At 37.7% G+C, this 21,132-nt stretch overlaps 1 protein-coding gene across 3 annotated transcripts; it reads left to right on the forward strand.

The window, feature by feature from the left end:
* The first annotated feature begins 256 nt into the window (after nucleotides 1-256).
* LOC118212543 (paired mesoderm homeobox protein 2-like) lies at nucleotides 257-17,449 on the forward strand. Of its 3 annotated transcripts, none has more exons than XM_035390509.1 (4): nucleotides 257-884; nucleotides 13,507-13,691; nucleotides 14,413-14,591; nucleotides 15,389-17,449. In XM_035390509.1, exons 1-4 carry the CDS (start codon nucleotides 650-652, stop codon nucleotides 15,522-15,524), a joined length of 735 nt encoding a protein of 244 aa, XP_035246400.1. In that variant the 5' UTR covers nucleotides 257-649; the 3' UTR covers nucleotides 15,525-17,449. The 3 variants fall into 3 exon arrangements, with proteins under 3 accessions (XP_035246400.1, XP_035246401.1, XP_035246402.1); XM_035390510.1 differs by having other exon boundaries at nucleotides 15,358-15,533; XM_035390511.1 differs by lacking the exon at nucleotides 257-884 and adding an exon at nucleotides 11,422-11,751.
* The last annotated feature ends 3,683 nt before the right edge of the window (nucleotides 17,450-21,132 follow it).

Consider the following 21,132-nt stretch of genomic DNA (forward strand, 5'->3'; position numbering starts at 1 on the left):
CAATTTGAGACTATATATTTTCCCCATTGAAAGGAAAACATACTTTTAACTCCAAGTCACTGGTTTTAATTAAAGCGAGTCCTTAATCCCTCGGGGGTGAATGAAGTTTTGAGCATTTGTATGAGGACATAATTATCTCATTAGGGCAAGCTTTGAGAGCCTCTAGGGACATTGCGCTGATTTAATGGTAGGGATCTTGGACTCCGGGCGAGTATTTTCAGGGGGAAACTTTTTTTAACCTTGCAGAGAGTAGGCTATGAGGTCCCGGTGTCACTGTGGGTCAGATCTACTCTTACAAAATTACACGAGCGTGATCGAGTAAGACGAGTGAGTCATACCGGGTCTCATAAGGCTTTATTCATTTTCATTTGTTGTCAAAGGAGAGACGAGCGTTGGGGGTTGAAAACTTAACTCTTCGGTACCATTTAGGGGAGTAAAAATGTACAGCTTGTGCTGGTGTGGAAGTAGTTTTTTTATTTTTAAACGAGACGTCATTCTGAAAGGCGGACAAGGCATTTTGAAGGAAAAATGGACCCTGTTTACTTCCTTTGAATGATCCTGACATTTCAGTGCATCAGCCGACAAACAGTAGAGAACGGTTTAAATAAACGGTGTGAAATATTTTCGACAATTGGAGCGTTCAAGAGGGATGGATACGGGGTATTTGCCGGAAAAACAATTTACTCCTAACCCCCTTAGCAGGATGGACACTGTTGACGGTAGCCAAAACAGGAAAAACTTTAGCGTGAGCCATCTTCTGGACCTGGAAGAAGTGTCGGTCATGAACTGCATAAAGGAACCGGCTGTGGTGATGAAGGACGTCGGGAAAGGACTTAAGGAACAATCTGCCGCGAGTAGCGGAAGCGAGGCAGCCTTACAGGACAGTAGGTGGAATTTGTTATTGCTTAATACAGGGCAACTCAAAGTAGCTTAGAATATATGAGCCGACCCAGAGTTATGTACAGTAGCGCACACCGCGTGTTAAATGGATGGCCGTGTATTTGTCCCACTTCAAATTTCGCAGACGCTTGTATTTGAACCTGTGGCTGCCGCCTGTACAAGTTGAAGTGTAGCCTACGGCAACTTCAGCATTTTATCTGGGCTTCAAGAAACAAGAAGCGTAATGCAAGTTTGTGGAAAGATAGCAATGCTACTCATGCATTTACCTCCAATCGGATGTGTGCTGTTCTGGATGTTACCATCCCTGTTAAAATAATCACCTTTTGTGAGCGTTCAAATGCACTCGTTTCGTAAAATTAGCTCCAATCTTCTGGGTTTCCACATTCGTTATTATTCATTAGTAGGCCTACATACAATAATAATAATAATAATAATTCTACTACTACTACTAATAATAATAATAATAATAATGTAATTAGCCTTACTTTAATTTAAAGTTATTTTCTCGTTTAGATATTAGGCTACAATACTTTGGAAGTTCTGCCCGTAGGTCTATATCTCATTATATTTTTGTACAATTATGGTTCGTATCGTGCGGTATTGGATTAAATATAGCCTCTACGCATTACTTGGACGTTGGGAAAAATAAAACTGTTGTTACCATCTAACATCAATAATAAGCCTGTTAGGGATTTCAATGCAACTGATATTAGATTAATTAGAACCAACACAGTGATCAACATTATGAAATCCATTACATTTAGATTTGATATAGGCTAACTGTAGGCTACTACCGCCAAAGCGTAGGCCGACATAGGCCGAGAACAAAAACAAAACCGACTTTAAGTGCAGTCTTTATCATGACCTATTATAAAATGAGGATTACAGTCTGATTACTATGCAATGCAATAATTATAAACAAAAATATTAATATTTCCATGCTTAAAATATGTTTAAGTAAACTGTTAGTATACATAAGCTAACCTAATTTTAAAATTTAATTCGCATTACTAGAAGGCCCTGTCGGGCGGATATATCGATTTACTGCGTAGTTATATATGCGTTTTCATTATACATCAACTTACATTACATTACATTTATTTGGCAGACGCTTTTATCCAAAGCGACGTACAAAAAGTGCATTTCATGGTCATAGACAACTGCTAAACAACTTCTAAACCAAAATAGTTATCTTAAAAGCCCATCGTTTAAAGTTGAAAATTGGTTTAAATTCTGCCTTTTAACTTGTGTACAATTTTTTGGTGAGTCTCTGTCCAAACCCTGTGTTGCGAATCTTATTTGGCCCAGCAGTTAATATGCAGTGCTTCAGTAGCCTACATTTCAATCCCTTGCCACTTGAACTGGAAAATTAAGTGCAAATTGTCAATCTAGTTATTAGTATGTCATTTTGTTGGAAATTTCAAAAGATATTGGAAAATAGAAGTTAATCTTTAAACCCTCAAAGAAATATTGAAAAGTAGGCTGTATGATGATGGCGATGAAGATTCATCTTTTTATTAACACTACTGTTCTTGCTGCTGCAGTTGTTTTTGTTATTTTACTTAACTCAATAAAACCTTAATGTACTAATATATTCTGATTCAGTTACAGAACAGTGGAAATGTAATGTTTCTATAAAGATTTCTCTTGCTCTTTATTCTGCAGGTTAAGAATACTTTCACGACTTCCTTGAATGTATGCTTCAACTTTAAAATGTTGGACAAGTTTCTGATTAAAATAAAGTCCTGTTTTGCTCTGGGACAATATACATTCCATGGAACATGTGGCTTTTATGCATTGACTCTCAGTAGATTAAATCCCAATGTGAAGCACACCAGTTTCCTTTAGTCTTGCCTTGCTTTGCATGATAACTTCTAGGAAACTTGATTAGTAATGATCACTGCAATCTTTGTGGTCACGTGAGCACGTTGGTTAAATAATGATAATACACCAAACTGACTCATGATCATTAATGGTTACTTCTGAGATTATTGTTGGTGCTGTCTGTTGTCACCTCTCTCACTCACTCGCTCTCTCTTTCAATGCAGTAGTGTCAAGAGAGTTGCAATCAATCACCCAGTCCCTGAGTGCCCAAGCGCTTCATTTATTTAGTCAAGGTTTTTATTTGGTATTGGTAGACTTGCAGCCTGTAATGACTGAACAGGAAAAACTTTGTGTTACTCACCGTGGATTCATTGAAAGGTATCTGGGTTGCAGTGTTTTTTATATCTGAAATAGCATGCATGGTGTTTCAGCTATGGTGGGATGACAGCTATGTTGACAGTTCTACAGTTTACTACTAGTAGCTACCAGCATACAAATGCACAAAACATAAGTAGAGCAGCATATTTTATAATCTCCAAATAATACTAAATGAACTATCGGCAACACAGTTTAGAAAATAAAGCCTTTCATGAATCTCAGTGGTTGCACGGTTCCTTTCAAGAATACTTATTTGATTACAAATTACTGGTGAAATTATATAATAATTTAAGGTAGTGGCATAGCACGTGTACTATTGAATCAATTAAATTATGAAGAATGGTAAGAAAAGGGGGGCAAACAATAATTCCAACAAATACAACAACCACAACGATAATAATACAAGACTCAAAGCAGGGAAAAAAACTGAGTGAGGAAAAAAAATCATTCAATCATCAAGGCCAATTAAATTTGACCATAAGGCATACGTTGTCTTAAATATTGCTATTGTAAATATTGATATTTAACGGTGCATTTTCGTACTTCCATGTGTAACTTCAAATAATATGAGCAGATATTGAAATTTTAAATGTCTAACTGATGTAAAAACGTTATCATATTCTGCCATTATTTATTTTTCTCAAATTTACACACACCTTCAACAAGAACATTTTTACAATAAACCTTCCACATTGGTTCCTTTTGTAAATTTGAGTTTTAGTGCAGGTAAAAAACTGCCTTGTGAGGATCTTGAAGGGAAAATTAGACTGAATGAGCTATACTGCAATAGCCATAAGCATTTTCACTGCATTTTAGCTCAGAAGTTATCAGTAGTTTTGTAGTGACGGTGTTTAACATTATGTGGTGATATAGCTGTTAAACCCAGGACCTGAAATGAAAAGATCCTCACAGTTTTATGCATTTCATACATCTTGTTTTCTGACCAGTTATATACACTCATCCCATGTAACCACACTAAATGCCCACAGCATGCCAGTTAACTAAAGTGAAAGAAAGCCCATTTAATTCATTGTTTCATATAAAAGAGAAAATGTCATACATGATAATGTAAAGATCATAATTAATCCACAACTTCAGTTGTACAAACTTACAACTGATCAGTAATTACCTGTTGAAAAATCTTTCTTCACCCAATCAGTGCATTCCATCACAAAAAACTAATCTATTTACAGGGCTTTGTTAAGATCTTAAAACCCTTCAGAAACTGAGGAAACCACACCTTTGCTACAAATGGTATGGGTGATGCGTAACAGCCATATGATAATATACTAATATTATATATGACATTAGCAAGTGTTACTTCTTCAACAACACAGTATGTTAACTTGCTCACCAAAATGAATGAAAAAGCAACTCTGCTTGCTTCTGAAAAAGCAGCATTTCCATTGATTTTTAAGCCAGACCTGACGGAATTAAGGACATTGCATCAGCACACTCATGAACTGGCTGTTACCTGCAGTGGAGAAGCCAGGATTAAATTAGCCAATTAGCCTAGAAGACAAGATGGTGGCCTGAAAAGTCCAGCTTACTGTCAACACCCCTGAGATATACAGGTCCACGAGCAACCAGGACCTCAGTCAACATTGAGTCCAAAGGCTGCCAGCCACAGCACAGCAGAGTCTCCATCCTAACAGATAGCAAAGGTTTTTGTTTTGGTGTAGATGAGCCTCTATCTGGTCCAATACTACGTTCACAGTCAAAAGCAAACTGGCTTTCCAAGTTCTCTCCAACATGCAGACTAGGAGGCTATATAATTGGAATCAAGTGACTGACAATTTCATGCATTTATGTAAAATATAACATAGCCTACCTGTTTTCATTTAATATCATTTGCATATGACATTACAGAGTATACCTCTTAGAACTGAATGAATTTTGTTTCATGCATGTAGACATATTGCACAAACAAGTCAGTGAGGAGAAATAACTTTTCACCTCACTCAGTTCCCTTTAGAAATGACTATTTGTTTTGTCAAAAAGCTATTTAACAGACAACACGACAGTATACTTTACGAGCTGTCATGTATTCAAATTGCAAGGTTAACAATCCCTGCTGTTAAACAAAGTGACTGCTTGATTTTTCCCAAATTAAGTAGGAAAAACTGTCATTGCTCAGGCTGAGTGAACCCAAGCTAATTCATTAGCAGTGATGAAAGGCATGTTCATGGAAGATTGACCTCATAGTCTCTGGGTCATAAGAACAATAAACTGACTCTGCTAGGGGCTCGAAAAAGTGTAGATCACTCGATCTGCTTTCTGAATTGTAAAAAAGATCTCAGGACAACAGCTCATCACAAAAATATAAAAGCAGGTTCAACATTTAGGCATTACCCATTAACTTCAGAAAATAACATTTAAAGTGCTATGAAATGTATCCAACTTACAAAAATAATATAGGAAAATGTACTAAATAAAAATATACTGAAAAAACCTGACAAGTTACTTCCAAGACTTAAGTTTCTCTGCCCTAAAGGTTTGATTATTAATGGTATTTTACTTTTAATTGTGAAATTCACAGTCATAGTTTTGCTTGATTTAAAATAGTGGTATGGTCAATAATTGAGACCAAAATGTATTTTAAATTTTCAAAAAAATGATCCCAAATTTGATCACAACTTCAAAATTGTCCTTCCTTCTTCTGTAACATAATCATTCTGAACTAACTGCACTATTTTTCATCTGGTGAAATAAATGAACATGAGACTGTCATGCAAAAATAAAAATGACACTTTGTTCCTTGGGGCAAAGATGTGTGTCTTGTGCTTTTAAAAAAATTCCCACTGCCCCTTACGTTAAGAACTATAATCTGACTGATAGTGAGATAAAAATGGACTGAAATTAAGTATGAAATTAATGCAATGCATTCTGTGTAGGAACTTCATCCTGGGTCAGGGAAGCTTTACCACAGAAGCCTAATCATGACGAATAACATAGTCCTATAATTAACCTAGTCCTCGGTTATCCAGATATTAATTTATATATAGATTACAGTATAAGTGTTGTTTGTCACGTCATGTTAAAAAAAAATTTTTTAAAAAAAGCCTGCATGGGCGAAGCTTTCTAATTTTGTCTCAGCAGTCAATGCATTGAAGCCAACCTGTTCTACTGAGAGAAAAGTGTCCCCGATTTATTCCATTGCATTTTAAAAGAAACTGCTCGGTGTCTCAAAAACTGCGGTGAGTTACGAGTTTGTGACGAGACCAATCACCGCCAACCAGCGACAACTGGAAACAGGCTCTGACTTTCCCTTTAGTGTGAAAGAATCTTTTCCTCAAGGAAAAAAATAAGCGGCTTCACATGAACGGTTAAGACTGATGAGTTTTTACAAAGCAGCTGAATCGGAGAACATTGCGAGCAGCGCATTACCAAAAAACATCTATATACTCTTATTTCTGCATAGGTGACAAACTGAAAAACAAATTTGCATCTTATGGGTTTAAGCTGTAGCCTAATCATAAAAAACTCGCAACGAGCTGGTAGTTTGGTAGCTGGTAGTTTGCTTATTAGCCTACTAAGTTCTGATCCGTTGATAACAAGTTGTCCTTAATCAAAACTCTACATCTGCGTAGCTGATTAACCTTGTGAAATACAAGCGCATACTTGTATGTGGACAGTAAAAAATTACATTAGTAATATCAGTGTTATGATATTTGCGTGTTGCTTGCATCTGCAGTCTTTTTATTTTAATACCCAAATGCATGGTGCTTGTTTTATGTATCTAAGAGTGTGTGTGTCCGTGTGTGGCCTTCTCATTGGCTACTGCGTTTATTGTCTCTCTGCTAGGTTACCATAATTTTTTGTGCTCTTCATCCTGCAAAATGCAAGGTGTAATTTGACTGAAGGGGATGTTATATTTAGAGACATGCCATATGATCTTCTATTTCCCCGTGAGTGTTCAGAGTAAGGACTTTGATGGAAATTGTGATCAGATAGGCCTACCAGATAAATGTTTTGATTTACTTACACTTATCTACGCCTATTGCGTGCATTTTATAGCAGGACCTCGTCGTATTTAGTTATGTAGCGTGATAATTCTAACAAAGGTATACGGAATTATTAGGATTTCTTGAATTTAACAGGGACACGTTATAAATATAACACTTACAAAATTAAAATATGTAGCTTACAACACGAACATTCCTGGAGAAGAAAAAGATTGAAGTTCTGGCCAATCCTATAGCAGAGTACTAATTTTACTTTTTTGCTGTGGCTCTTTAGGGTGTTTTTCCCCTTCATTTTAATGGAGCCCGAAAACTGGACAGTAGGCTTACGCCACCTCAACAACTACACAGTAAAATGTCCAGTGTTAATTCACCCCAAACAGAGTAGGCTGCATTTGGTCCAATAGATTATCATTCCAACAGAATGACAATAGATTGGGCTTTTCCTTTGTGCCCCCATTTCATGCAACATCGCCGTTTTAGTTCAGTAATGTAGACCATCTATACCCGATTTGGCAGATGTCATGAGGTTGAAGGAAACGAAAAATAACGACACATATGTGGATAACTGTTTTAAGTCGTAGACTACTCTTGTCAATATTATTGGGGCTCACAGTTAAATTTTAAAGTTTGCAACTGCATAATCTATATTTTCATATAAGTAATATCTTCTCTTTTATTTGTCATTTTAATGGATAATATTACGCAGGCTTCTTATTCATTTGACGATTTAAGATTGAATGTCACATAGCTTATGTGTATTTTAGAGATCGTCAAATGAATAAAGCAGAGACGCCAACCAAGTAGTTCCAAAAAAAAAATGTTTTAAAAAAAGGGAAAAAGGCACCTTTAATTTATCACTTTTTAATACCAGGATATCGCACTGATATTGATGATCATTCTCCAAGCACTGCTAAATTACACATTCGACAGGTCATTGAAGCACAATCGCCCTTTTGCTTCCCACGTGGCATAAAACGCGACTGCTGTCTGTGGGTCAGCCTCTACCACTGTGCGTCTCGCGCAAAGAAGACTGCGGCCAAGAAGGCGCCAGCCTCTGACACTGAACCAGATGTGCGAAGGCGCCGTCCTGTCAGTTCTTTAGTCAGTTGGCCCGGAGCACTCACACGCAAGCAAACTCGTGCGCAGTAGGACAATTCTTCCCATGACAAGTTGCATTCGCGTGAACTGATTTTAGGGCTGCCCGTAATTACAAGCATAGGAAGGATATACAGGACTAGCGCCACACACTGAAACATTTTACATGTAAATGTTTTTTTCCCCCATTTTACGAACGAACAAAAAGGGGCTGCGCTGTCAAAGTCAAATTGTCATTGCATAATTTTCAAATAGGCATACTCTATATGTTACATAAGTAAGTTTAAGCATTTTGTTAGCTTCAATATCTGTCGGCTTTTTGTGGCCTTTTTATAGTATGGCCTCAAACAAAAGCCAATGTATTCTTTCCATACAGGCCAACAATCACAGATCCAGAGGTGTGGTATTGTAAATTCTATTGGTATTGAAAGCATATGTGCTGTACAAGTGTTCAACCAAGTTATACTTTGGTTGGTTTTTCGCAACTGTAAAAGTGTTTGAATTTTGTAAGAGCCACACATTTAACTCCGCTTACTAACATAATCAGCCATATGCGTAATAGGGCCTACGTAAAATGTTGAGTAAAGAACCACGTTTACAATAAAACTATATTCTTCAACCATGGAATCATGGTCATGCTTTAATGGAACGTGCAATTAAAGTGGTGGATAGATGTACAGTTAAACCAAAGCATTCACTCTTTTAACCGAAACCATTCATTCTCACACACGCCATTCCAGATCGGGGGTACACCTGACTGGGAAGCTAAGCGTGATTGCTACAAACTCTATCACACAGTTAACAGTTATTAAACGACCATATGTCACATTACCGTTTCATCCTGTGTATGCCACCGCAATTCCATGCAATAGTCTGATCCGATTTCATTTTGTTTCTTTTCGTTTTCAATTCAGTTAATCTTCTGTTTGTTCCACGGCCAAACAGTCTCCAATTAAATCTCCCGGTAGTAAGCAATTGTTGTCATGCTACCAAGCACTTCCGGGAGCACGAAATGTACCAGGTAATGTCGGTATAACAAAATTATCCATATTATGCTTCTAGAGACGTCTTATAGAGGAGGGTGGTAATGTGACCAGCTGGCAGTCACTGCTATACCAGAGCACTATTAATTTACACTGTTTTTTCACGTTACTCTTTCTGTGTTTTCTTTTTTACTTTTAACCTAAATCGTTCACTTTTATACAAAGTAATAATGGAATTCTTATCAGGGGAGCATACCTGCCTGGGAAGCTAAACGCACAAGTTGACCATTTATTAGTTCATTTTGAGGTGTGCTTGTTTTGCTGAGTGATCCATTTTCAGCCTGTGGATACAGGAGCTTCCTGTGAATATTAGGATTCTACTGAGCTTATCAAGAGCCACAGGACCAGTAAATTTAAAATAACCCAAAATCATCAGAGATCCACCATCATATTTCCCCATAGGTATGACAATCTTTTCAGCATGTATCTTTCTTCCAAAGCCAAGCCAACCACTGGTGTGCATCGCTAAAAAGCTCAAAATAACACTCAGTTCCCATTGAAGTACTGGTGCTGTTAGGGAAAATTGACGTGCTTATTTTAGGTTATGTTTTTTTTTATTCTGGCACCTTACAAAAGACTATTGTTACAGAGATGGTGTCTTATTAGAGATTTTCTAAAGATTTTATTTAGGCTTTCTGTGCCTAAGCTGCAACCATGTTTTGAATATGTGACCTTGATATTCTCTTTGCTTATAAAACCCTTTGTGTTGTTTCTTCTGAGCGTTATTTTCTGGTGGTAATGGACTGCATGGATTTTATCAGTGTTACCTAATTTTTGTTCTCCAGTGAAACAGGGAGCCATAGTAGGCCACAATATATAGTAGTTCCCTAATATTAAGATGGACAGATGGCAGTAGCATGTTAATACAATTTTATGTTCTATTGTATTAAAAATTACTAGTTAGGGTTGTGATGAATTTTGACACATATTTTCTGGAAAATTATATTACTTGTTCATCTTTTTTTCTGAACAATTGTATTTGGATAAAACAACATCATTTTCCACATTGTGAAAAAGGTATACAGCCTTTTTTCCTTTTTCATCAAGGCTCTGAATAAATTTAGTGGGCACTGTAAATCTACCAGCTCAATACGGCTGAGTTTCTTCATTTATTTTTACAGCAAAGACTAAATTTAAATATTGATGCTAATTGAGATTCAGGTGGGTAAAAAAAGGGGGCCAGAGATTTAAAAAAAAAAAAAAAACTATCTCAAAGACTTTTTACACATTTGTTTACAGCTGTACATCAGGACTGAAGATAAGCCGCCTATCAGTTTAATACTAAGCAGTGCATTTTATGACAGTAACAAGAGGCAGAGTGTTGCAAAATAGATCTCCAAGCACTAATAAAATATTTATTTTGAGCTGCACCTGAATTGAAGACAATGAGTGTCAAGACAATGTTGTGGAAATTTGTATTATGACACGCAAAGCTAAATGGTTTTTATGCCACTTTAAAAATGGTTACAAAAGCTATGCTTTGAGGCTGTGTGCATTTTGTGAGCTGTCCTTGGACCCAAGCCTGGAGCCACAGCATTTGAAGGTCAGTCTTATTATTATTTTCTGAATGTATCATCGTGAGTCTTGGAGACACATTTGAATATGCAGTTTTTACATGTGTACAAGGTTTTGAGCTGCTATTCCCAATGGTTATTCTTTTTAGCCCAAATCAGTATGGCTTGTCATTGTACACCTTTGCTTTAAAGCACCACATTTTTTAAGTGAGTGAGTCCAAATAAGATTTAATAATAATTTAAAGTTTCATGTAAATGCATTAAACGTTATTGGAAGTGATGTAATTTAAGTGTTTTGTGGAATTTATAAAATTGTAGAAGCTCAATCTTGTAGATGGAGATGTATATAAGGTTACAATGCAGTAGACCCACTGCTGCTGGAAAACTGGTCTATCTACACCAGAAAACCAATAACATAAAGTCTATGTACATGGCACTGGCACCATATTTGAGATGGCTATATGATGCACTGCACGCTAAAGCACACCAAGGGAGTGATGGAGGAAACTCCACAACTCCTGAGGATGGGGGAACTGTGGAAATCATGTAGCTGACCTGTAGAACTTCCAAGCAACTCCAAGCCACTGCAGGAAACTCAAACAACATAATTACGCCATTAAAAAACTATTTTAATGGATATTTTATTTAACTATCCATCTCGAGTTCAATAGCAGCAAGGACAGAACAATAACTAGAGCATGTGCACAGCAGTTCTCAGCAGGAGTTTGGTTCCAGGGATATGTAGGTTCTGTTGACTGTTTGCCAGTGCCATTAAAATGAGGTTTTAGGAGCTCAGAGAGCAGTGTTCTCTCCCCTCTAATTGGATGTTGTTGGGACTAGGCCTGGAGGGAATCTGGCTCAGGATAGGAGACGAGGGGTGGGGGCTTGGTCACTGTGAGTGGTAGTTTTCTCTCTTATGAAGAATGGCGCTCACTGTTTACAGAGACTTGCATCAAACTGGCTATTTGTACCCACAAGTTATGATTTTACTTATTCAAAGTGATTTAATTACTCGCTCCTGTCTTCATTATGGTAAGTTCCCAGGGAGTGAATGAATATGTCAGAGGTTTTTAAATTGCTCTTCATTTTGTCTCATTGTGTAGTCCCAGCTTACACTCTAGTTAAGTATGTAGCAGAAACAGCTTTGCAGTTGTGAAGCTGAACTATATTCACAACCAAGTGTACAGGGAGCAGCAAATCAGGTAGTAATTACTTAAGTTTAAATCAGTTTGTTAAAGGTTTACCAATGTTTTCTTTGAACTTATTATCATAATGTGACTGAACTCAGCCAAATCAAATCTATATTTGCATAGATTTTCTTGGTCAGCTAACCTGATTCTATGAGAGAGAATAGTGTCATAGAGGTCCATAAAACATTGTTCCATCAACAGTACACTATAAATGGCATAAGCCATTTTTGTAAAAAAAATTAAAATAAAAAAAGACACAGATAGCTTATACAAAAATGAACAGTTGTTAAAGTGTGACCAAATCTTTAACATCCTCAGCGTCACTTTGTTTATTGGTTCACCCTGAAATTGAGAGGTGGTGACCACTTCTGAGATATGTGATCTGTGGAAAAGTTGGTTTTCAATGGTTACTGATTCTGGGGCCCTGGTACAGCATGCCGAAAAACTGGTACAGCTCACCAGGACATTAGTTCACTGTAGAACAGGAAACCCGTTAACCTGGCACGTGAATATTATAACTTCCATTATTCATTGACCTTACAGATCTGATGAATGATTTTACTTGTCCTTTTTTGTTCTTCATTGAAGCAGTGAATCTGTTAATAATGTCATTTCTGAGGGTCAAGGTAAATAAAATCCTCTGTATCCCTTTTGTGGTATTCTCTACTATCTCTACCATTGCCATCACTCTCCCCCCTACTTCCCTACATGAAGTTTCAGGTGTTTGTGTCAGTTTTTCAAGCTGAGACGGGTCCAGAACTCACACATAATAAAGCTCTCAGATAGATGCCAAGGACAATTAGGCTTATGGCCATATATTTCACCAGTGAAGCTCAGGCATGGTGCCAGAGGAATGAAGTCATTCTGAGCAGCACAGAATGCTGGTGTTAGCTTAGAAGGGATCACAGAGCTGCTTGGGTCTGCTGTGTGAAAAGGGTTTTGATGAAATCTGGAATCGTTGATGGTTCCCTACCTTCATTGTGGACAATGTAGACAGTGTGACACAGATTTCCTGGACAGCAAAGGGTATGACACATGCATTTTTCAGGAGTTTCTTGAAAATGACCTGAGGTTTGCCTTGTTGTAGTGACCATTCTGATTGTAAACCCCTTGCTATCCTGGTTATTGAATTTGGAATGTTACTTGTTGAGTGTCTCGAATGCTGTAGATCGTCTAAAAATGTTGACAATAAATCAAACTAGTTGTGGTGTATTTTGCTGCTGTACCAATTTCCTGCTGCTTATGTTCAATGGGGCAAGACATGGCTGCTATAATATCTGAAACATAATGACCAACCCGACATTTTAGGTTGTCACTAAATAGGGAACATTTACTACCCACAGCCACACACAATTGACAGCTTATAGGAAAAGTGTATAACTATTTTAGAGATAAACAGCGAGGACTACAGAAAAATATTTTTTGACATATCGCACATCTTTTTATACCCTCTCCATTCTTGATCTCTCCATTTCTGCCCTCTCAAACCACGACTTCTTATTTTCTCCTGTGGTTCCTCTTTACCTTTCTGTTCTGCTGTTTATCTCTCCTCATCCTCATTTCACCCCTTCTCTGTTCTCTGGGTCTCTCTGTGCAGCTGATAGCCAGACTCCGGAGCAGAACCTGGTCAAGAGGAAGAAGAAACAACGCCGCAGTCGGACCACATTCAACAGCAGCCAGCTGCAGGCCTTAGACAGGGTCTTTGAGCGCACGCACTACCCTGACGCCTTCGTGCGTGAGGAGCTGGCTCGGCAGGTCAACTTAAGTGAGGCCCGGGTTCAGGTGGGTGACGCTGCCATGTGAGCACAGGCTGTGACTGTGATGCATGCTGTCAGTGGCTCAAATTATGCAACTGGAAGCCATGAGCAGAGTTAAATGTGTGTGAACAAAGCAAAACAAATCTTTTAAAACTCAAACCTCTTTTCCTAATCCACCTAAACAATTTTGGAACAACCCGTGAAGCCATTCGTCGCAAACATTATGGTGTCCTGACATGGGGGATTGCGTATAAAAAGAGTTTTCTACATGATGGAACCAAAATGCATAAAAACCCTTTCATAAAAGCTGAGAATTTACATTTTAACCACATGTTAATTGTTTGATTATAAATCTAAAATTGTGAAGTACAGAGACAAAACATATGTCATTGTCCCAAAAACTATGTAGCTCACTGTATATATATATATATATATATATATATGTATATATGTTCTGTGTGTCTGTATAGGGGGGGGGGGGAGAACTATTGCATTTAATATTAATGTGGATTTGTGTAAGTGATTGGGAATCAATATATGGATTATTTCGATGAAGAGGAAGAATTCAAACAATGGATTCTGAAATGGTTTCAAATGGGCTTATTGTCTTCATCCTTAATTAAAATTGTGAACATGCTTGCATACATTGTAAATGTAAATGACAAAGTAGTTCATTCTAGATATTTAAAGTAAAAATTGTGAACATGGAGATCCCCATCCCACCAACCTTTCCCCTTTCTTCTCAGGTATGGTTCCAGAATAGAAGGGCCAAGTTCCGTCGGAATGAGAGGGCTGTTCTGGCCAGCCGCTCAGCTAACCTGCTCAAGTCCTACAACCAGGAGGCAGCCATTGAGCAACCAGTGGCCCCACGCCCCACCCCCCTCAACTCTGACTACCTATCCTGGTCCTCTTCCACACCCTGCAGGTAACCCCTCCCCAAAGCTGGTCATGTAAATACTGGTGTGCATAATCACAATGTAAAACAGCATACTTTCCTTATTCCAACTGGAGATAATCGGACTGCAGTCTTGCATGGACGAAAGCCTTGCGGTGGCTTCCTGTTTCATAATTTAAAATATATTTTTTACACATTCATGCTTTGATTTGGGTGATTCAAGATTTTTCACTTGAATAATGTCATAAAGATCTGAAATTCTATTTTATCAGGCATTTATTGGGTGCAATCATATATAATCCACTGGAATGACATGTCATTTTCTTTAAACTGACTATTCATGACCACGGTCTGTGCTACAGATAACACCAATCTGATTTTGTTTCGATGTCATGCTGGTCATTTTTAAAGAAATTGCCTTCCACCTAAGATGACTGTGGGCCTGGTGTTGTTCCTATAGCAACTGCTGCAAGAACATAAAAAAATGAGAGGAATGATATTGAGAATGACATAATAGAATAAGAGCTGCTGACCTTCAAATGCCTTGGTGCCAGCTTGCTAAATGACACCAAAGCCTACTATATGATTATGATTGTATAATCATATAGATATGATTACTTTTGGAAACATCCTTGGATGTCCATGAAACACTACTATGTAAAAAAACTTACATTTGCCTTTTAGCAACACAGTGGCAATGAATGAGACAAGTTGTGTTTGCAGATGTGACTCTTGGAAGGGTTGTGGGGAGTGTAAAGTTCTATGAAGACTAAAGATCTTTGTCCACCCTTTCCAGGCAATCTGTTTCTACTATGTTTTCTCTTCAGCCCAGCCCCTTCCTATAGCCCCTCGAGCGCACCAGTGGCTGGACAGGGGGTCAATATGGCCAACAGCATCGCTAGCCTGCGGCTCAAAGCCAAGGAGTACAGCCTGCACCAGAGCCAGGTGCCCACAGCTAACTGAGCATCCTACCCGTCGGCCCTGCCAGACAAACCCAGAACGTGCCAAGGTCACAGACCCACAGAGACTAAGGACATGCCAGCAAAGAATACTGATTACCCTGAAATTTCCAGAAGCACTGTGTGTGCATTCTTGCCCAGCAACAGCACTGAATCATGGACACTGGAAAATCACAGACACTGTGTTCCTTGAAGTGAGGCTTTAAGGAACACAGTGATGACGTGTTGCTCTAGTATGGCAGGTATAGATTTTTTTGTACACTCCATTTTTTGTTTTCTTGATGCTGGCTTGATGTTACGTTTTCTAATCATATTTATCTAAATTGCTTCAGTTTGATTGGGTTCTATTCGATTTCCTGTATTGTATTGTTTTCTCATTTAAAGTGTATAATCTATGATGTATCATATACAGGGTTTGAGAGTCAGCCAAGATTCAGACAGATTTTTTGTCATAGTTGACTTGCAATGATATTATGTGTTCTTGGTGATCACCAAAATTATATTCAGTGCAAATTGAAAGCTGTTATTAAATGCAAATGTAACTACAGTAAATTTGCTAGGTAAAGTTAAGGGGAATTTTTTATTGAAGCCTGGTGACCTTTATCAAATCAAAATCAAACCAAATTTTATTTGAATAGCATATTTTACAGCAGTTGTCACAAAACGCTTTGCAGACAACCCTGGCCTAAACCCCCACAGGAGCAAGTGTACGGCAACAGTGGCAAGGATAAACTCCCTCTGGCAGATGGGAAAAAACCAGGCTCTAGTGTTTATGTCAAGCCCCATTTATCAGATGCCATTAGATAGAATGTTTTTTATTCCACATTTGTTATATTGTGAATGACAATTGCAGAAATACTTTTCGGTCCAATCCTGTTTTTCTGTAACAGAAGACAGCAGACATTGAGCATTGTAATCTGATTTGACACATCCAATTTGAGTTCGTCCAAAAAGAAGAATATTCAGCTAATAGGAGTTGAAACAACAAAACCTAGTCACAGGCAGTGAAGCAGATAAGAGATGGTTAATGGTTAGGTTTTTTGAAATGGGAAGTGTGCATTACAGGCATTTTTTGAGAATGTATGAGATTATTCTATAATCCAAAAGTCAGTTATTTCCCTTCTCAAATATGAGTGGAATTATCTATTTTAGGGTATAGGGTGCAGATTGATAGCAAAGAGCTTGAAGCCTGAAAGGGGACACTATATTGATAGTCTTAGCCCCTTAATGCAGACTGGTGCTGTGCCACAGTGCTAGTAGATAAGCTCTCAGAAATAATTCAAGTAAAACTTGTTTGTTTTGAAACCAACAAACAGAACAGGCAGAACTGTTCTGGATTTATAGATTTTAAAGCTGGAGAATAACATAGCTTTTCCATAAATGAGACAAAAACATTTGGGAGGATTGGGTGGTATCCCAACTTTCATTCTCTCCTTATCACAACACTTCCAGTCAAAGATTGGTAGTTGGGGTGAGTGAATATGATGATCACTATCCTCTTTCTTCATTTATTGTTTCTCACCTTGCTCTAAAGTAATGGCTGTTTGCTCCCCATTTAAGTAACAATTACGCTACACAATACAGCTGTTTCAAATGTAATGCATTAAGTTGATAAATACATCCTGTTTAGAAGACAAGATAAAAAATCTCACAATGGGAAACCTCAGGTAGCATTGTTTGGAATAGTGCTTGTATAGTTTGTGTGAAGTAATGTGGCCCAAATGGCATTGTTTAGAGATGAAGAGATATTTTCGCCAAATGTTCATTTAAGGAATGGAGAATTTGTAGCTACTTTGTAATTCGTCATTTTTGAATGTTTCAGACATTTTTGTTGAGGGTAGAACATAACTTACCTACTTGTGTTTGTCTGTTGGTTTTATATGCATATCTGAAATTAAACTGAATATATTAACATTATGTCTGAAATAACATTGCAATGTTGCACTCATTATTGGTAGCCTTATTGTACAGTAATATAATATTGGTGTTGTTTGATATTTTGCTACATGATATATTTACAATTCCTGGATGACTCAACTATCACTGGCATTTAGTTGAGTCATCCCTGTTTCATTATAATATTACAAGGATCTTTTTATCTGAGCCACTAATATACAGCTTGCAAACAACAGAAATGAACTCAGCACCTAAAACATAGCATGTACTATGCTATGCTACTACAAAACTGTACTCAGATATAGGGCCTATTATAGAGTGAAATTTACTTGTAAGTATATAAGATGTAGGAATAACCTGACTGTTATTGTGAAATTTGCAGGACAGAACTGTTGCTGTTCAAATGCTGTCTAAACTTTGCATGCGATAATAAAGCACTTGTTTTTAACACTTTTCTGCTAAGTCAAGACATGAAAAAATTACCTTTCCGTTTATTTTAGTCAGCAGATTAGCTAATCGAAATGCATTTTATTTGGAGATCTGTATATTAATTTATGCTCCTTCAAATGATCAAATATCTCACAGTCTGTCACAAACTCTTTGAGTCAAGATCACATGAAAGAAGTGTCTGTATGGCTGATAAAAGAGAGATTATTTCTGCCGACAAACGATTTATAATTTGGGGTAATACTATACGATTTCTGTGAAATAAGAAAATTCCTTTGATGAAATGATTCATTTAGGTTTCAACTAGTTAGTAGTCAAATAAGCTACCAATTTTGCAAATGTATTAAAAACAATTGGGTTGAAATAATATGCATCAAACTTGTGTTTCAGTTAGGGGGACTACAATAGCCAATACAATTAGCCAAATTTCAGATACAGCATTGCATTGTGGTTTGTATACTAGAAATTGTCACTTCTAAAAAAATGGACACAAGTAAGATCAGTTGATAAAACATTAATAACTACTGTATTTCATTAATAGCCATGTTAAAATGAACAGTTTTTTTGTTGATATATTGTACATAAAACATATTTTTGAAGGAATTTTCTTTACGCTTATTTCCGCCATCCATTCTTTTGAATGCACTCTAGTAGTAAATACATTTCTTGTAATACAGATAGAAATTCCAGGTTCAGAAAGTAAAGGTCCAGTCAGTATTTTGTTCCAGTCACCTGGATTTGCTAATTAGCACAATTAGCCAGCAGGTAATCACAAACTAAAACAAAGGAAAACCTACAAAGTTCAAACAAAAAGGTCTTCACAAAAACTACAAACCCAAAACCACAAATCAAACCACAAGCCGCACACAAAAGAAACCTGAAAGAAGAATCTCCCCAGCCTCATACTGCAGGGCTTATATTGGGCCACAGGCAGGTGGAGGCAATCAAGCAATTAAGCAATTAGGTATTACTTCCACCTCCACTATCCAGGTAAGCAGAGGCTGGGGACGTAACATATGTTATTGTGAATGTGTGTGTGCGTGTGCGTGCGTGCATGTGTGCGTGTGTGCATGCATGCTGATGAAAAACATGGCCAGTGAGATTTGATGATCTGATGAGGAACTAAGTTAATATTGACTTCTTCAAATTTAAGCATTATCAACTCATTCAATTAACATGATAATATCTTATCAATACCTCTATATATTAGTAAACAAAATGGAACATCCCTTATGGAAAAAATAACATGTACAATTTGCCTGAATTTAACATTTTCACATGTGAATTAAGATATTCACAGACAAAAAGAAAATGTCACATGTGGACTGGACATTTTCACATGTGAATGAAAATTTCCACGTGAAAACAAAATGTAACATGAAATCACTACAGTTTTCACACATTAAAACAAAACATCCATCCATCCATTATCTATATTCGCTTATCCTGGGCAGGGTCGCTGGAGCCTATCCCAGCATGCATTGGTCAAGAGGCAGGAATACACCCCGGACAGGCCACCAATCTATCGCAGGGCACACACACCATTTACTCACACACTCCATTTACCCACACACTCATACCTATGGGCAATCTAGTCTCCAATTAGCTTACCTGAATGTCTTTGGACTGTGGGAGGTAACCGGAGGAAACCCACGCGGACACAAGGAGAATGTGCAAGCTCCACACAGAAAAGCCCAGGCCAGATTCAAACCCTGGACCTTCTTGCTTGACAGTGCTACCCACTGCGCCACCATGCTGCCCAAAACAAAATGTGAATTTCAAATAGCATAGTTTAACATTTCCTGCTCTCATCTTTAAAATGGGATTCTTTTTATAGTTCATGCATACTCTTCACATGTGGTTTTTGCACATTTGGTTTTTTAACGTGATCCTGTCATAAGGGAAGATTTGCTAATTGGGAAAGCATATGAAAACCATCAGATGTATTTAGTTTCATTATATAATCATTTTAAAATGAAACAACATAACAAAAAATGTGACTACACAGATGTAAAGGGGTGACTGTATGAAAACACAGTCTCTTTTGAAAGTGGGTCTCATACAATCTGAACTGAATAATGGCAATAGTTAAATGACCTGTGTTACAGAGATTTTTATATCAACACTGTGAAATGCCCTAACTTTTCTGCTGTTAATTTTACAGTAAAACGTGTACTCTGTTAATGTTGGCTGTGGAACAGTTGCAGTTGGATCAACACTGATCAACAAGATCAGTGTTAATGGAACTGTTGGCAGCTGTTTTCTAAACCCAAACTTTTAAAAAGAACTACTGGCAGCCAGTAGAATAAGCAATAAAAGATAGCTAGAGATATATCGGCCTGTAGGTTTTCACTTTAACCCTAACAGGGTACACCTCATTCAACAGCTAGTGATCTTGTTCAGCTACTAATTAGTACTAACAGGTGTACCAAATTAGGGTTGAAACGAAGACCTACTGGATGGTAGTTCTCCAGGAACAGAGTTAGTTACCACTGACCCAATGAGCACAATGATCATTCCTCCAAAAACTACTTTCTTGATCGTCATTATGCTAATGAGTTAAAATCACCTTCATGATCATAATTGTCAATGAATGTGTTCCCTTCTTATTTACACAGGCTGTTGAACTTTCAACGGCTGAATGGACTAGTCAGAAGTCGGCAGTCGGAACAAATCATATGATTTCAATTTTATCATCATGTAGATGCAACTCTTTTGGTGTAATGGGCTATACACATGGAGTTTCATTTGGAGACAGTTGCTTGATAAGACATTAGGTGTAATTAATAGGAGTGTTCATGCACATGTAAACTAACTGAGGTTAACAGAAACGTGTCGAAGACCCAGATTGACCCAGGTGCTGTCCATGTGTGATGAGGGTACTGGAGGGCTGGATAATTATTCTCATGCTTTTCATGTGAGCTACAGTAACAGTCACATTAGCCCAAAAGACTAAAAATGTTGAGAAAGGAACTGGACTCTTACAGAAAATAGTTTCATCTTCAGATGGAACAGGAACGGAACACTGTGTCCTTGATTTAGGAACACAATCATTGCCTTGGCAGTGAGTTTTGCAACAGTCCCAAGACACCCCAAAGAGTGCTGCACCGTGTACACAGCAAATAAACAGCAGATGCTCCATTACATAACCTACAAGCAGCCCAACCACTGTGCCACCACTGCCAAGCTGCCAGGTTGCAGTGTGCCAGCCAGCAGCTGGTGACCATAGTAGAACGCTCTCCAACGTCTCCAACATCACTTTGAGGCCT

This window comes from Anguilla anguilla, chromosome 14 (assembly GCF_013347855.1).
Source record: "Anguilla anguilla isolate fAngAng1 chromosome 14, fAngAng1.pri, whole genome shotgun sequence".
Lineage (NCBI taxonomy): Eukaryota > Metazoa > Chordata > Actinopteri > Anguilliformes > Anguillidae > Anguilla > Anguilla anguilla.

Coding starts and splice junctions, on each gene's coding strand:
- LOC118212543 (XM_035390509.1), top strand. CDS start 650: ATGGATACGGGGTATTTGCCGGAAAAACAATTTACTCCTAACCCCCTT. Junction 885..13,506: donor CGAGGCAGCCTTACAGGACA/GTAGGTGGAATT, acceptor CTCTCTGTGCAG/CTGATAGCCAGACTCCGGAG. Junction 13,692..14,412: donor TAAGTGAGGCCCGGGTTCAG/GTGGGTGACGCT, acceptor CTTTCTTCTCAG/GTATGGTTCCAGAATAGAAG.